The 14628-nt window shown below is 37.5% G+C and overlaps 1 protein-coding gene across 1 annotated transcript in view; it reads left to right on the forward strand.

The window, feature by feature from the left end:
* DGKI (diacylglycerol kinase iota) overlaps positions 1-14628 on the forward strand; it is a 403345-nt gene that overhangs the window by 334624 nt on the left and 54093 nt on the right. Inside the window, 4 exon segments of the mRNA XM_073238393.1 lie at positions 3617-3686; positions 5799-5839; positions 6819-6946; positions 8897-9019. Of these exon segments, the coding sequence (XP_073094494.1) occupies positions 3617-3686; positions 5799-5839; positions 6819-6946; positions 8897-9019 (362 nt within the window).

The following is a 14628-nucleotide window of genomic DNA, read 5'->3' on the forward strand; positions in this document are numbered from 1 at the left end:
CAAAGCACACATGTCTCTGGCCATTCCTGTTCACTGACATGGATGTTGTCACGTCTACCCTACAGGAGCTAAGCTCTGCCTCAAGGCCAGTGTTGACCCTCCTGAGAGGGGCTGTTCTGTTTTGCTCACTTTCCCTTCCTGCTCAGGTCTGATTCATGGTCTGCACTGCACTGCTGGTCACACTCCTGCCACCCCCAAATCCAGGATTCCTCAATGTCTGGGCCACACACTGCACCTGTGTGCCAGGCCCGCTGTGAGCTGCAGTGAGCTGCCGACGTGATGTGAGGTGGATTGCCCACAGCGTGTTAGCTGTGAGAGTCATTCAAACAAAACTATGGCCAATTCACTAGTGCTTCTATGCGAACAGGACTATTACTCATTATCTGATTCCTTTTTTAGTGGGAGAGAAAGGGTGTAAATAGACAATATGTAAGAATTACAAGGAATCCTAAGTACATAAGAACCTCGCCACTTGTGTGGTCATTTGTTACGAACATCAGAGTGTAAAGAAGCTTATGGACAGTGGCTTAAGCTATGAATTCTTTTTTGACAACCTTCTTCTCTATCTGTGCTCCATTTTTAATCCATCCAAATATGTATTTTACTTTGATATTAAGATAATCAAGGTATTTCCTTTGACTTTCATTAGCTACTTGTGTCATGAAATCTGCCAGGTTTTATAATCTTGGCATATCTTCATTCTTTGATTGTACCATATATGTTTATTTCCTATTATATTTATTTTCAGGAAGTGACAGCCCTTTTATTGAACCTCAGTAGAGCCTCTGCAATTCTCATATTGCTGTGTATATGTTTAGATCTTAAAACCCGTCTTTACAAATTCTTGCAGTTCCTGAGAAGCTTTTCTCTAAGGTCTCTCACCTTCTCTTCATGATCCATTTGAAGATAGTGCTGTTTGTGATTTGAATATGTAAATAGCCCCATTCAGCTACAGCGAGGGAGAGGGGACCTCAGCCTCCCCATGTAAGGAAAAGATGGTGCTTGTACAGTCTGCTTGTTTTTTAACCCCTGACCCAAAGTAGACCTTAGTACAACACCTTTCTGGTATATGCTCTTTAATGCCTTTCTCACATCTGTACAAAGTAACACATATAGATTACATGGATACACAGGTGAGGTTTTGTTTGTAAATTCATTTTTATTTAAAACATCATTCTTTGTACACTCACTGTACATATTATACCACAATTTATTTTTAATAGTAATTTACCATGGACATTATGTCTTGCTAATGAATGAAGTCCTAACTCAATTTTTTAAAAATGCTGTTATATTCCGTGGTATGTATTTAACCCTATCTCTGTGGATAGACATTTACGTTGTATACAGTTTTTGCCACTGTTTTTTTAACAGTGTTGCAATAAGCATTGTTGTACAGATTTGAAAACAAAGTTGTAACAAATGATAACCATACTAAACAGCCTATTAATATTGATCCTACTCATATAGAGTTTAGAATTTCAATTACATAATATATACAGCAAAGTTATCTAAACCCTATAATCAGAATTTTTGTCACATTAATGTTGTCACAGCTCCTGTCTCCGGTTGTGGCTCACTCTTGTTGTCAAGGATTACCATATTTCTCTGGGATTCTTGAGCAGACAGGTACCTGGGAGTGGAAAATGCAAAGCAATGTGACCAGAGAATTAGAGGGAGGAAAAAATTCTGAGTTTCTGATAAGAAATAGGGAAGATTAGTTTGACAGCTAATGAAGAGCTGAAACTATAGAAAGCCCTTGAATATGAGCATTGAAGGAAGGTCTTCATAGCTATAAAGATCATTCTAGCTTTTGCTTTATGTTTTTGCTTGAGCTGAGGCAAAATATTAAAAAACCAAAACAACAACAAAAAATTTCTCTCAAACTTAACGTGTATAAATCCCCCACCCCTCATCCTTTAAAATCCCAGGTAATTCTAATTCCTCTAGAAGCCATAAAGCCTGGTATATAAAATCATGGGCTCTGTAATAATAGAGGCCTGTATTTGAATTGCAACTCCCCGCTCCATAGCGGGGTACCTCTGAGTTCACTTACCTTCTCAAAGCTGCAGGTGTTTCGCGGCTCACTTTTAGAGGTGCCAGAGAAGAGATCCAGGAGGAACTGTGAGACAGCAGAGGCGGGAGATGGAGGCTAGCTTATGCCGCCTTCTGAATGACAGAATGAATAAGGCGTAGGAATATGGCTTAAAATCAACTACGCAATGAAACTGTAGCCTACTATTTCCGCCCACGCCCAGGAGAATAGCTAGAAGCGCAGAGAGCGTCCATTGTTTGAGGCTACAATCACCAGTAACTTAGAAACAGTAATTTCTGATCTTGTGAGTCTGGATATTGCCAAGGCATTTTACTCAGTAGAATCTTCCTATTTTGTTGAATTCCCTCTGACTTAAATTTTGATTATTATTACTTACTTTTTAACCTTTTGGGGGATCTAGATCACTTTGATAATCTACAGAAAACAGTGGAAAATGCACATTCACAATAGACACATCAAATCTAGCATAAAATTTCATGGAGTTCAAGGATTGCTGATCCTAACAAGGCCCATTTGAACCCACTTGAAGTGTTTCAAAGAACTCGATGGCAAACAGTGTGTTTTTACAGAGCAAAGTGGCAACATTCTTTTTCAATTAAAACTTCTTTAAAGAAGCTGAGTCACATCAAATGCTTTGTGGATCAAGGTGCAGAGTCAATAAATGAACAGAAAAAAAAAGCACATGCATAAAACTCTCCAGACATAGACCCTCACACATAAAAGGTACCCAGTTATATCAATTACTTTACCAGCCTGTGGTAAATTAGTCTCTGGCTGAGCAATAACATAGTCACATTTTATTAAACGAGACTAAATAATACCCAGTATTCTCTAATTTGAATGTTCTAGCAATAATATTACCAGACTTTACATTTTGAAACTGATACAACAAGCATTTCTGTTCAGAGTTGGTTTTTACACTGACAAATCCTGATCATTTTCTCATAGTAGTTTCTGTAGCACATTCAACATCAAAATTCAGAAAATATCCTGGTGCTTCAGTCTCTTTACTCTTAGAGAAGACAACTCTGGTTCTATTCAATAACTTTATTAGCTTTCAGAGCTGCCACTTAATATTTCAAACAACTTTCAAGTTTTGTCATTTGTAATTATAGTTCTCACCAAACTGAGACATGTTAGTAACTTTACATGTTTTATAAAAAATATGTGAAAAACTGTAAATTCTTTTAAAACAAGATATCATGTGTCAAAATATAATTCAGTAATATGTTAAAATTATGATCGGTTTCACAAAGGGAAAGAGATTCCCCAAAAGGAAGTAAATGTCCCAATTGTATTTTTATGACTATTTAGTAAAATAATTGATGACCTCCTGGAGATTTAATGTGGGAGTGGTTTTAAAAGGGTCTATATGAAATGATTCATTTAAAAGTAGAATCCGTGTTTCCATTTCTAGTACAAATATTTGGTCTCTCACTGGTGCTTTGTTTAGGTAAGTATGCTCGTTCTTAGAAATAGGTGGTATGGCGGAATGTGGAGAGAGGGATGCCCCTCAGGTCATCCAAATGGAGCCTTGAAGATGTGTGTGTCTCTTTCCAGGACCATGAGACCTCCTTCCCCAGGGCACTCTCAGCTCAGAGACTCTCCCCACGGTGGTGCTTTCTAGATGGTGAGTGTCTCATGGAGGCATCGGGGCTGGGGCAGCAGGAAGGCAAAGGCAAGCTGTGGACTGAGCATACTCCAGTGTTCCAAGATTGTTCAGAAGCCTTTCACGTGACCTCACATGATCGGTATTCGAATCTAAGGTGATGTGGACTTGCTGATGTTCCAAAACTCTTTCCTGAAGTCCTTTCCCTCAAAGCAAGTTAGTACCTGGCTGAACCTCTCAAACTGCTTGAGCTGATGCTTTTTTTCAGGTCCCCCCCCCAAGCCCCCACCCCGCCTTTCCTAAAACATGTTGAGTGCTTGTCTTAAATTCAGATCAATAGTAGATGGATTCAGTTAACATGGGATGGGTACTAACTTGTATGTTGTTTGCATATTATGGAACTTCCATATTATTTTCATTAAACCATCATTTAATGGTTTTCATTAAACGATACAAATTTTTGAAAAAGGGTAGAAATTTTCAGTGGTTTCTAAACCTGCTCTGATGAGCATGACATATGAAATGCATAATAGATCAGTTATTTTCTGATTGGTTAATGAGTCCCTTTTCTATCTCAAGCATCTCTCATTTCCTAGTGGCTGCTGAACCCTACTTTACTATCCAGTTACCCGTATTATAATACATTCTTGCTTATATGCTATCAGTGTCCACCTTAAGTGCACACGTGGTTTTCATTGTAGACCTTTCTTTAATCTGTCTATGCATCTGAGAGCCTGTAAACATGGATAAGAGTATGACAGGGTGTGTGAGTGTGTGAACAGTATTATGAAGATGAGTTCTTATATCTGCATGAGATCTAACTCATGACATAGGTTTTCATTAATGGCTTGTCATTTGCCTCTGCAAATAATTTGCACTTCTTTTCCTCCAACTCCTTTATTCCCTGGTGATGAGAAACACAATTTATTTGTTTTTCCTGAATCCACCAAGGAACAACTTATACTTAAGAAAACCATGAAAATGTATATGAATTGTTCTATATACAGTCTGTCCTATATACAGTGTTAGATAAAATGATAAGTGGGGGTAATGGTCCTAAGCCAGATTAGTTTTACTCTATAAATAGTTTCATTGAAAAACCTTTCAAAGATGATTGCAGTCATGGTTAAAAAGAACCAAGTAGAATGAGTCCTCAGGCAGATTTTACTCTCCTGTTGCATTCATAGGGCAGGAATCATGATCGTCTTGTTTTTTTTAGCTCATTCCCTTTGGAGAGAACTTACTCATTAAAGATTTATGATTTTTGAATACTTATTTGCATTTTGAGTTCTCTGTAGTACTATGTACTTTGTAGACAATCTTTTTATAATATTTGGACTCTGTTAGATTTCATTGAAGAGGAGCATAATTCTTTTGAATATTCAGAATAATTTGTAGAAACTCAAAGTTTGTAATTAAGACAAATCACTGATGCAGTCCAATCCCTTTTAGGAATGCTTAAATAATAGTATTTTTGCTGTCTTGGCTTTCTTCACACATGGCTTAGGGAATCAAGTTTTTAAGCGAAATGCTTCCTTTAATACCAGAGATGGTCCCTGGCATTGCATCTTCAAGCTCTTCTCCAAAATGTGAATCACTTCCTCAGGAAGGCTGGCTACCTATAGCTTTTTTCTAGTTTTATTTATTTAAAAAATACATATGGAGTCCCAGCTCTGTTTAAGGTCCTGGGCTAATGTCTGGAGACATAAAAGGGTAAATGAAACACAGACCTTTAAAGAGGCAGGTATCTTGGTCTCATAGCTATCTGTAAAGATAGTTTTTATAAGAAGTGTAAACAAAATGTAAATGCATAGAGGAAGGAGCAATGAATTCTGTCTGAGGTGGGGAGGGTGGGACTGAGGAAGGTCTCGCAGAAGAGGTAGCATTTGCATTGGTCCCTAAAAGACAAGTAAAATTTAGATAGACAGATGTAATGGGAAAAAACTTTCCAAACAGTGGGATACTGGTGGCAGAGGCATGGAAGTCCTGAGTTTTCTAATAGATTTAGGGGCGGGCCAATGGTCCAGCATGACTGGAATGTAAGATTTTTGATTGGCTTAGTAGGAGAGAGGGTCTTAGTTTGGTGCCACATCACAGGACTCTTTGAATGCCATATACATTTTTTTTCCCTAGCAACATCTGCAGATCGCTTTTATCGAATAGACAGATCTCAGGTAAGTTTTCTTGAGCCCATTGGTGCAAGTGAAAAATTAAAGTTAATATAAAGGTATATGCTTCGTATTAACTTTATACACACACACACACACACACACACACACATACACATACATATTAAGTTAATATATTTATTAGTAGCTGATCTCATGAGTTTTTCTAACGGAATCACTGAAACATTTACAAATTTTGGAATGGCGCTCATAGCCCAAGCTATGAGCTTTTTATTTGTCCTCACGTGTTTTGTGATCTGTAGACTCAAGCTGATAAGGCTTGGCTGCAAATAATGAGGTTTGTTGCAAATAAGGTCCAGAAAATAAGGAGGCTTGTTGGTATCACCAGCCTGTACTCCAAATTTTCATCCCCACTGCTATTTTTACTGCTTCCTAGTCAAATTCTGTGCCTTTTTAAGTTTATTTGTGGTTAGCAAGATCTCAAGTACGTGTCTGTGCTACTGAGTTTTAATTCATCCCTTTCCAGGGTTCAGTAATGAGGGAAAAAAATACTTATGCCCAATGATAACAAGTGCTTCCCCTGTCAAAATTCTCCTAAAAAAAGAAAATATGGTATGGAATCCGGCGATAAAACCGATTGCTAGCCATGCCACTTAGCTTTGACCAGATCCTGGGGCTGGAAGTCCAGGTTATCACGCACTCATGCTGGACCAAGTCCCATGTGGGGTGTCACTTCTTTGACAGTATTGGGAAGAAGAGGCAAGACCATCTCTGGTTACACCTAACCAGATCCTGGTCAACTAGGAATCCCAAACTAAGAGGGATTCAACTTTCCCCCTTGCCAACCTCTTGCTAACACGTTGCTTCAGGGAAGATGTCCACTAGTCAGGCCATACTGTGGCCATTTGATATGCCACAACATTTCATTATTGCTCAAGACCAAGAATGGTGTGTTTTATTCCTCTTTAAATGATGGATTTGAGCATCCTGTCAGTCATCTGACATGCTTCTTTTTCTTCCTTAGGAACATTTGCATTTTGTGATGGAGATTTCTCAAGATGAGATTTTTATTCTGGACCCAGATATGGTGTTATCCCAGCAGGTGGGGACACCTCCGGGAATGCCTGATCTGGTGGTAGAGCAAGCCTCGGGGTAAGTGTGCTTCTCCTTTAGGGGTGTGGAGGTCAAGTTGGCCACAGGCTGACATGTCTGGTTGGACTTGACACTTGACATTTCAAGACATCGAACTGTCTTAAAATATAGGTTTTCTTATCATGTTTCATTAGAGTGTAGTATAGCTGGTTCCATTAGAAGGCCATCTTATGAGAGGCTGTGTAAAATTATTCTTTCCCACCCAGATTTGTATCATGTTTGAGTCTTCTTTACCCACTCTACCCATGCTTCCCACCAAACTCGAAGACATTTGTATTTGCATTTCTGCATACACACCTGCAATGCCTATATTTTCCAGATAAAAATTGACACACATGGTTTGACAATTATTTTTCTCCTTCTCCTTCCTTCTCTTCTCCTTTTCCTCTTTTTTTTTATTTGCTGTATTCGGCAGCCTGTAATATAATAACAATCACTATGACATATCCAGCACTTACCTAAGCCACATCCTGTGCTAACTGCCTTTCATATACCCCTCCCAGCACTACATAGTGACTTAACCATCTTAAGTGCTTTGTGCTTAACTTCCTCATCTGTAGAAAGGAAATAATGATATCCACTCATAGAACTATTTGAAAATTAAGTAAATTGGTATGTGTTAAGGGTTTAGGATAATTCTTGGCACTTGGCAGACACTCATTAAATATTTTATTATCGAAATCATCATCATTTCACAATGACCCTGCAGATTTGGTACTGTTATTATCCTAAATCCATAGATAATAAAATTGAGAATTAGAGGGTATTGGTAACTTTCCCTGTATTGCACAGCAAAGAAATGGAAAGATTAAGATTCAGTTCCAGGATTTCTGACGCTAGAGCCTGTACATTTAACCATCACATTGATCCACCAAAATATTAACATTTATAGGTTATTTCAAAACTTAAAAAAATATTTATTTAGAGAGCTTTTTATGTGCCTGGTACTGCTATAAGCACTTGGGAAACAACAGTGCAAAAATGAAAGGAGACAAAAATCTCTGCGCTGTGAAGGCTAATGACTTCAGTGGTTTACTGGTATATGGAAGCTAAATAGTTAAAGTAAGGATTTCCCTGGAAAGGATACACAAATGCATTCAAATAGCATATGCAAATCATGTACACATGCTTATACAATATAAACAGACATATTCACTTGAGGTAACCCTTATGCTTGTTTACCCCTTTTTGTTAATGTATTTGACTATTGCTGCTATTTCTCAGTATCCCCCACTCTGCCAGGGCCAACACCTGTGGTATATGTCAAGTCGGGGGGAGTCAAGAGAAGGCAGAAGTGGCAAGATAGGACACATATATAGCTTTGTTTAAGAAACCAGAACTAGTGATGCTAAAGCTGTCCTGGCATAAAGGGAAGCCCACACGCACAAAAGGTGGTCTGTGTAACCCTGGGAGCCCTGGAAGGTGGTGGAGAAGGCTGTTTTTGCAGTCCACGTACTGTAAATCAAGCCTGTCAGCTGTGGGGAAAGCAAGTGAGATGCTGTGTCCCACCACAGAGGCAGTAGGGGCCAGAGTCTAGCTGCTTCTTCCCCACCTGATCTGGGCTACAGTCTTTGGTTTGATAGAGGGAACCCATTCTGCCAGGCTCACCCTGGTCTTTGCTCTCTCCATCATTCAAAGAGGATATACTTTGTTATTTTCTAATCTGCATTTCTATTTCTGGATCCATTACTTCTTATTGATGTCATTAAATTAAAATTACTTAAACTTGAAATTCATTTTTCTCATCTGTAAAGAGGACAGAATCATACAAATTATTCATGATGGTTGAGAAAATTAAATGAAATAATAAATGTGAAGTACCCAGTAAATACCCAATAAAAATTACTTTCCCTTCTCACATTTAGAGACAAGAATCATCTCGAGAAAGAGTAGAATAAGTCCTGTGCTGACTTTGAATGCTTAAATGTGTGGTGCCCTGCTTTCTCCCAGAACGTCAGACTGGTGGAATCCTGCCCTACGGAAGCGCATGCTGAGCGATAGCGGGCTGGGAGTGGTAACTCCGCACTACGAAGACTCAGATCTGAAAGATCTCAGCCATTCCCATGTGCTACAGTAAGAGCTCTCTGTTCTTGTCCTGTGGGCCACGGTGACTGCTGGGAGAGGATCACATGGGGTAGTCACCTTTTTAGTGTTGTCTAAGCTGTCTCATGACCATGTCATCCTGCGGCTTGACCTTTTATTCACCTTGCTCACCATTACCTACCCCCAAGCCTCTGATGGAGCTTCACTTTGCATTCCTCTTACTTCTCAGCCCCACTAGACATTGCATATAGATCTATAAATGCTTTGAACCCCACTAGTGTTTGCTTTACTGAAATTCAGTGTTTACCAGATGTCCCTGTGTTCACCACATCATGAAGGCATGCGTAAGAGTGATCACAAATAGTTTGGAAGTGACGTACAGTTTTTCATCTGTACGAACATCCTGACTTACTGTTACAGCTCTGTTTCATGCGTCTCCAGTCCTGAGTTCATCCATACTCCGGATGTGTGCTCTGTGTGACACTGCCAAGTGGTTTTCAGCCAAAGTAAAGGGCTTCTCACATTGTAGTTTCAGTCTCTCTGCATAAACAGTGCATTTGCTCATAGATCAAGGGTAGCTATGCTTTCTTCTGAGGTCTGATCATGATTATAAAGTAGGACAAATGTTGGAGTTTTGCAACAGTGTTGGTACACTTGTGTCCAAGAATTCTCCTCCCATTATTCCTCCTTGCAGGAGCAGATTCTAGGTTCAGTCTGTGCTCACGGACACACTCTTTCACACACACTATTTGAGTTCAGGCCAATCACCTGAGTAGTTATACAAGTTCATTGCAACTAATGAAATTAGGACAGTTTCCAATCCTATCCAACGTCCTAATCGAATAGCGACAATGGCCTTGTAACTGTGCAGTCTTACCATTTTTAGAAAATAATAAGATTTCTAAGATTCTTAGAGGCCTGGGGTAACTGTAGAAGCATGATGATGCATTGTTTCTAAAGGAAGACTGGAAGCAATTTTGTTATGACAAAGGGAGGAAAAATTAGAAAGCTGAAGCTAATTATTTCACTGGTAAAGGTTCTACCACGACACCCGAAGGACAAAAGGTGACTTGGGTTTAATTGCTTCTCTGTACTACCTCTCATTTGTTGTGCAAAGAGTGGAAAGGAAAAAGTGAATTACTATGGATTTTCCTTTCTAATTAAACCATATTGTTAGTTTCTGATGGCATTTTGATTCTTTACAATTCAGGGTATTTTTCCAATTCTTTTTTATACGTAATTGAGCCTTGTGAATCAGGGTGAGTCAGCCACTCATTGACGGCTTAAAAAAAAAGGGCCATCTAGCTGTGGGCAGATTTATTTGAAAATGAGAGTTTAATTAGTCACAGAAATAGAAAATAAGCCTAGGCCAACCAGATGAGTGTATGAATTGTCCTTAAATGCAGGCTATGTCCTGGTTTTCCTCTATATAGTATATGAATGTATATATTCTGATATGTGAAGTGATTGTTTCTAAGATGGTAAATGTTCTTCCCAAGGATCACAAATAAATGTGCCACTTTATAAAACAGCCAAGTTCTTAAAACCCTATGTCAAAATCAACTCTTATTTTTTATTTAAATTATATTATCCTTTCAGGGATTTTGTTAATTTTTTATTGCTCTTCACTTGGCCACTATCCATCTCCCTGGTCATTTAGATGACATTAGCTCTTAAATTCACTACAGCAGCCACCTCTTAAAAAAATTTTTTTTTCTGCCAGATCACTTGGAAAGCAAACAAAGTAGCATTCAAACCCTCACCCCTAGCCTTTGAGTCTTTCCAGCTGAATCTCCAGACATTGCGGAACAGAGACAAGTTGTCCCTGCTACGCTCTGTCTGAATCCCTGACTCACAGAATACACGTGCGTAATAAAATATTGCTTTAAATCACACAAAAAAGTAAATGCTTTATCCCGATTTGTCTATAAATTCTTTAAATATTTTTGTGCGTTGTTTATTAATTCTTTAGGAAGAATATATCTTTATTTCCTTCAGAGATCATCTCTGATGCACATAGGTATAATTGCAGTTATAGAACAACACACTTATATAATATATATTCTATACATACACCAACGTTCATAATAGCTAATATTGATAGAGTACCTCCTACTTGCTTTGGACCATAGTTAAAAGTACCTTTCTTTAAACATAGTTTAGTACCTTTCTAAAGTATTCAACTTTTGAATCTTGCCTTGCTTAGCAGATGAGTAAACTGAAACGTCTAGAGTTAAACTATTCATCTTAGGTCACTCAGACAGCAAGTGTGGGAACTGTGATTTGAATGCAGTTGGCTTGACTTCTGACTCCATGTTTTTTCCACCTTAAGAGGCTGTCTTCCTGCAGGGCCAGAGCGGGGGCATGGTACCCAGAGCCTCATGGCCCAAGGGAGATTTACCTTGGTTTCTAATTTTTTTTTAGTGTTTGTAAAGTTAAAAATTGCATAATATAAGACTGTGTGTGTACACTCTATATGTACATATGACTGCAAATTTACCCAAAAGTAAATAGGGTTGAGAATGAATTTTAAAGCCATTTTTCTTGCTTTTAAAAAGATTGAAACAAAAAATAATACACTTTTATTTAAAAACATATATTAAGTATATATTAAATATACCCTAATCTAAATAAGTACAAAACTTAATTTAAAGGTACTCATTGCCAACTGAAATATCATGTTGTTTTATGTTGTTATTTGTATTTAGGTCTTTCTTTCAAATAACATACAGCAGCATAAAAATACATATTGTTTTATGTGCTTTTTTGTGTTTTACCTTTTAACTTATCAACACCTGTTTTACTATACAATGCATACATTTTTGGAACTTGCCATTTCATTTAACATTACATTTTAAAAATTCATTCATATCGATATATGTAGATTTTAAATCATTTTATTTGGTATAGAGTATTGCATTATGAATATGCCATAACTTATTTCTTCACATTGATATTGATTTCTAATATTATTTTTTAAATGCTGTGAATATCCTGCTACATGTATCCTTCTGTGGTGCAGGATATATATGCAGTTTCAACCTGGCTCAATATTGAAAATTTACCTTCCCATTAGGAATATTTAAGAATCAGCATGTGAAAAGGGCCTGAAGAATCACTGTAGTATTCTACGTACAGTTGGCATCTATGGCTTTCAGCTTTAAAGCCCCTTGGAGATAGGAAAAGTTAACTTTTTACCTTCTGTTCACAATGTTAGATAATCCATTATATAAAAAAAATCAAAGGGATTGCTTCCATTTCTTGGCTATTGTAAATAGTGCTGCAATAAACATAGGGGTGCAATGTCTTTTTGAATCTGGGATCCTGCATTCTTAAGGTAAATTCCTAGGAGTGGAATTCCTGGGTCAAATGGTATTTCTATTTTGAGCATTTTGAGCAACCTCCATATTGCTTTCCACAATGGTTGAACTAATTTACATTCCCACCAGCAGTGTATGAGGGTTCCCCTTTCTCCACAGCCTCGCCAGCATTTGTTGTTTGTCTGGTGGATGTTGGCTGTCCTAACTGGTGTGAGGTGGTATCTCTTTGTGGCTTTAATTTGCATTTCTCTGATGATTAGCGATATGGAGCATCTTTTCATGTGCCTGTTAGCCATCTGAATTTCTTTTTTGGAGAAGTGTCTTTTCAGATCCTCTGCCCATTTTTTAATTGGATTATTTGCTTTTTGTTTGTTGAGGCATGTGAGCTCTTTGTATATTTTGTATGTCAACCCTTTATCAGATCTGTCATTTATGAATATATTCTCCCATAGTGTAGGATGCCTTTTTGTTCTACTGATGGTGTCCTTTGCTGTACAGAAGATTTTTAGTTTGATATAGTCCCACTTGTTAATTTTTGCTTTTGTTTCCCTTGCCCAGGAAGATATGCTCATGAAAAAGTTGCTCATGTTTATATTCAAGAGAGTTTTGCCTATGTTTTTTTCTAAGAGTTTTATGGTTTCATGACTTACATTCAGGTCTTTGATCCTTTCCAAGTTTACTTTTGTGTATGGAGTTAGACAATAATCCAGTTTCATTCTCCTACATGGCACGGGGAAGGCAGTATAACATAGAGAAGACAAGTAATGACTCTATAGCATCTTACTATGCTGATGGACAGTGACTGTAATGGGGTGTGTGGTGGAGACTTGATAATGGGGGGCATCTAGTAACCACAGTGTTGCTCATATGACTGCATATTAATGATACCATAATAAAAAAACATCAAAGGGAAATTTTAAATTCATAGAACTGAAAATACTGTGTATCAGAATTTGTAGGAAACTACTAATTCACAGAATCACTTATGGTTCTAAATTCATTTATCAAGAGAAAAATTATTGGATACAAATAAAACATTCAATTTGACAAACTGAAAAAGGAATCCCAGAATAGAAAACAAAGAAACAAGAGGGAAGAAAAACAATAAAGACAGAAATCAGTGACAAAAAGAATAAAATCAAATAAATGACTAGCCAAGAATAAAATTTTTTAAAATTGGTTCTTTATACAGGTAAATAGCATTCTAAGAAGACTGATTAAAAAATACATATTTATATATAAATATGGAGAACAGGAAGGACTGCAACTACAGTGGCTTCCCCAGCTCATCCTTCCTGCATGGCACCCAGTTAGCTTCTGCCCAGCATGACCCTCTCCCCTCCGAACTCTAACTGACCCAACCCCTGTGGGGTCTCCTCAGGGCTCTCTCATTGTTTTAACTTTAGTTTCTAAAATCCACCAACCCTCCCTCCTAGTTGAGAGAGTGTGATGGAATCAACTAATAGACTGACTTAGATTTTACTGGAACTGGTTATATTTATATTGTAATTCCACTTAGGAATATTACAATTTTTTAAGAAAGATTTACATACATATGTAAATATATTTACATCCATATATTTATATGGTCCACTTAGGTCCAGGTCCTCTAGGAGAGATTATAAGGAAAGATTTACATACATACATACATAGATGGTCCACTTAGGTCCAGGTCCTCTAGGAGACATTGTAATTCCAAAGAAGGATGTACAACACACATAGGGTCTTTAAAATCTATGAATGTAGTAAAAAAAATCTATCTTTAAGAACCAGTTTTGAAATAAATTAGTAAAAGGCAACTGACTTGCATTATTGCTGCTGGGACCACAATTAATTTGTCTTTAAGTTCAAAAAATGTTTTCTATGTGTAAGGAAGTTCTAGTTACAATAACATAATTCTGGAAACACGTTTGCTCACATCATTAACTGTACCGCTACAAGTAATGACAAGACTATATTTCATTTTGGTAGAAGATTCACAAGGAAGGAATTAACCAAAATTCTAGCAGACAGAATCTGAGTCTTCAGGAAGACTATGATATATGTATATATAAAAGGTGCTGCTTGAACACTGGTATATTCTTTCCAATTTACTTTGAGCAAAGGACAGGCTTATCTCTGAGTCAGATGGGTTAAGGGAAAACAGCCCAAGGGACTGGGAGGTATTCTCTAGTTTCTAAATAAGAATAATCTTTTCTAGTTCTCATATTTTGTGGTTTATGCAAAACTCTCAATATTGACTGAAAGAGATGTACTTTTTCATTTTATCTCCAGTCCTATGCCTGAAAAAGCTAAGATGAAAGTCACACAGGTAAAAAT

Source organism: Manis javanica, chromosome 6 (genome assembly GCF_040802235.1).
Source record: "Manis javanica isolate MJ-LG chromosome 6, MJ_LKY, whole genome shotgun sequence".
NCBI classification, from domain to species: Eukaryota; Metazoa; Chordata; class Mammalia; order Pholidota; family Manidae; genus Manis; species Manis javanica.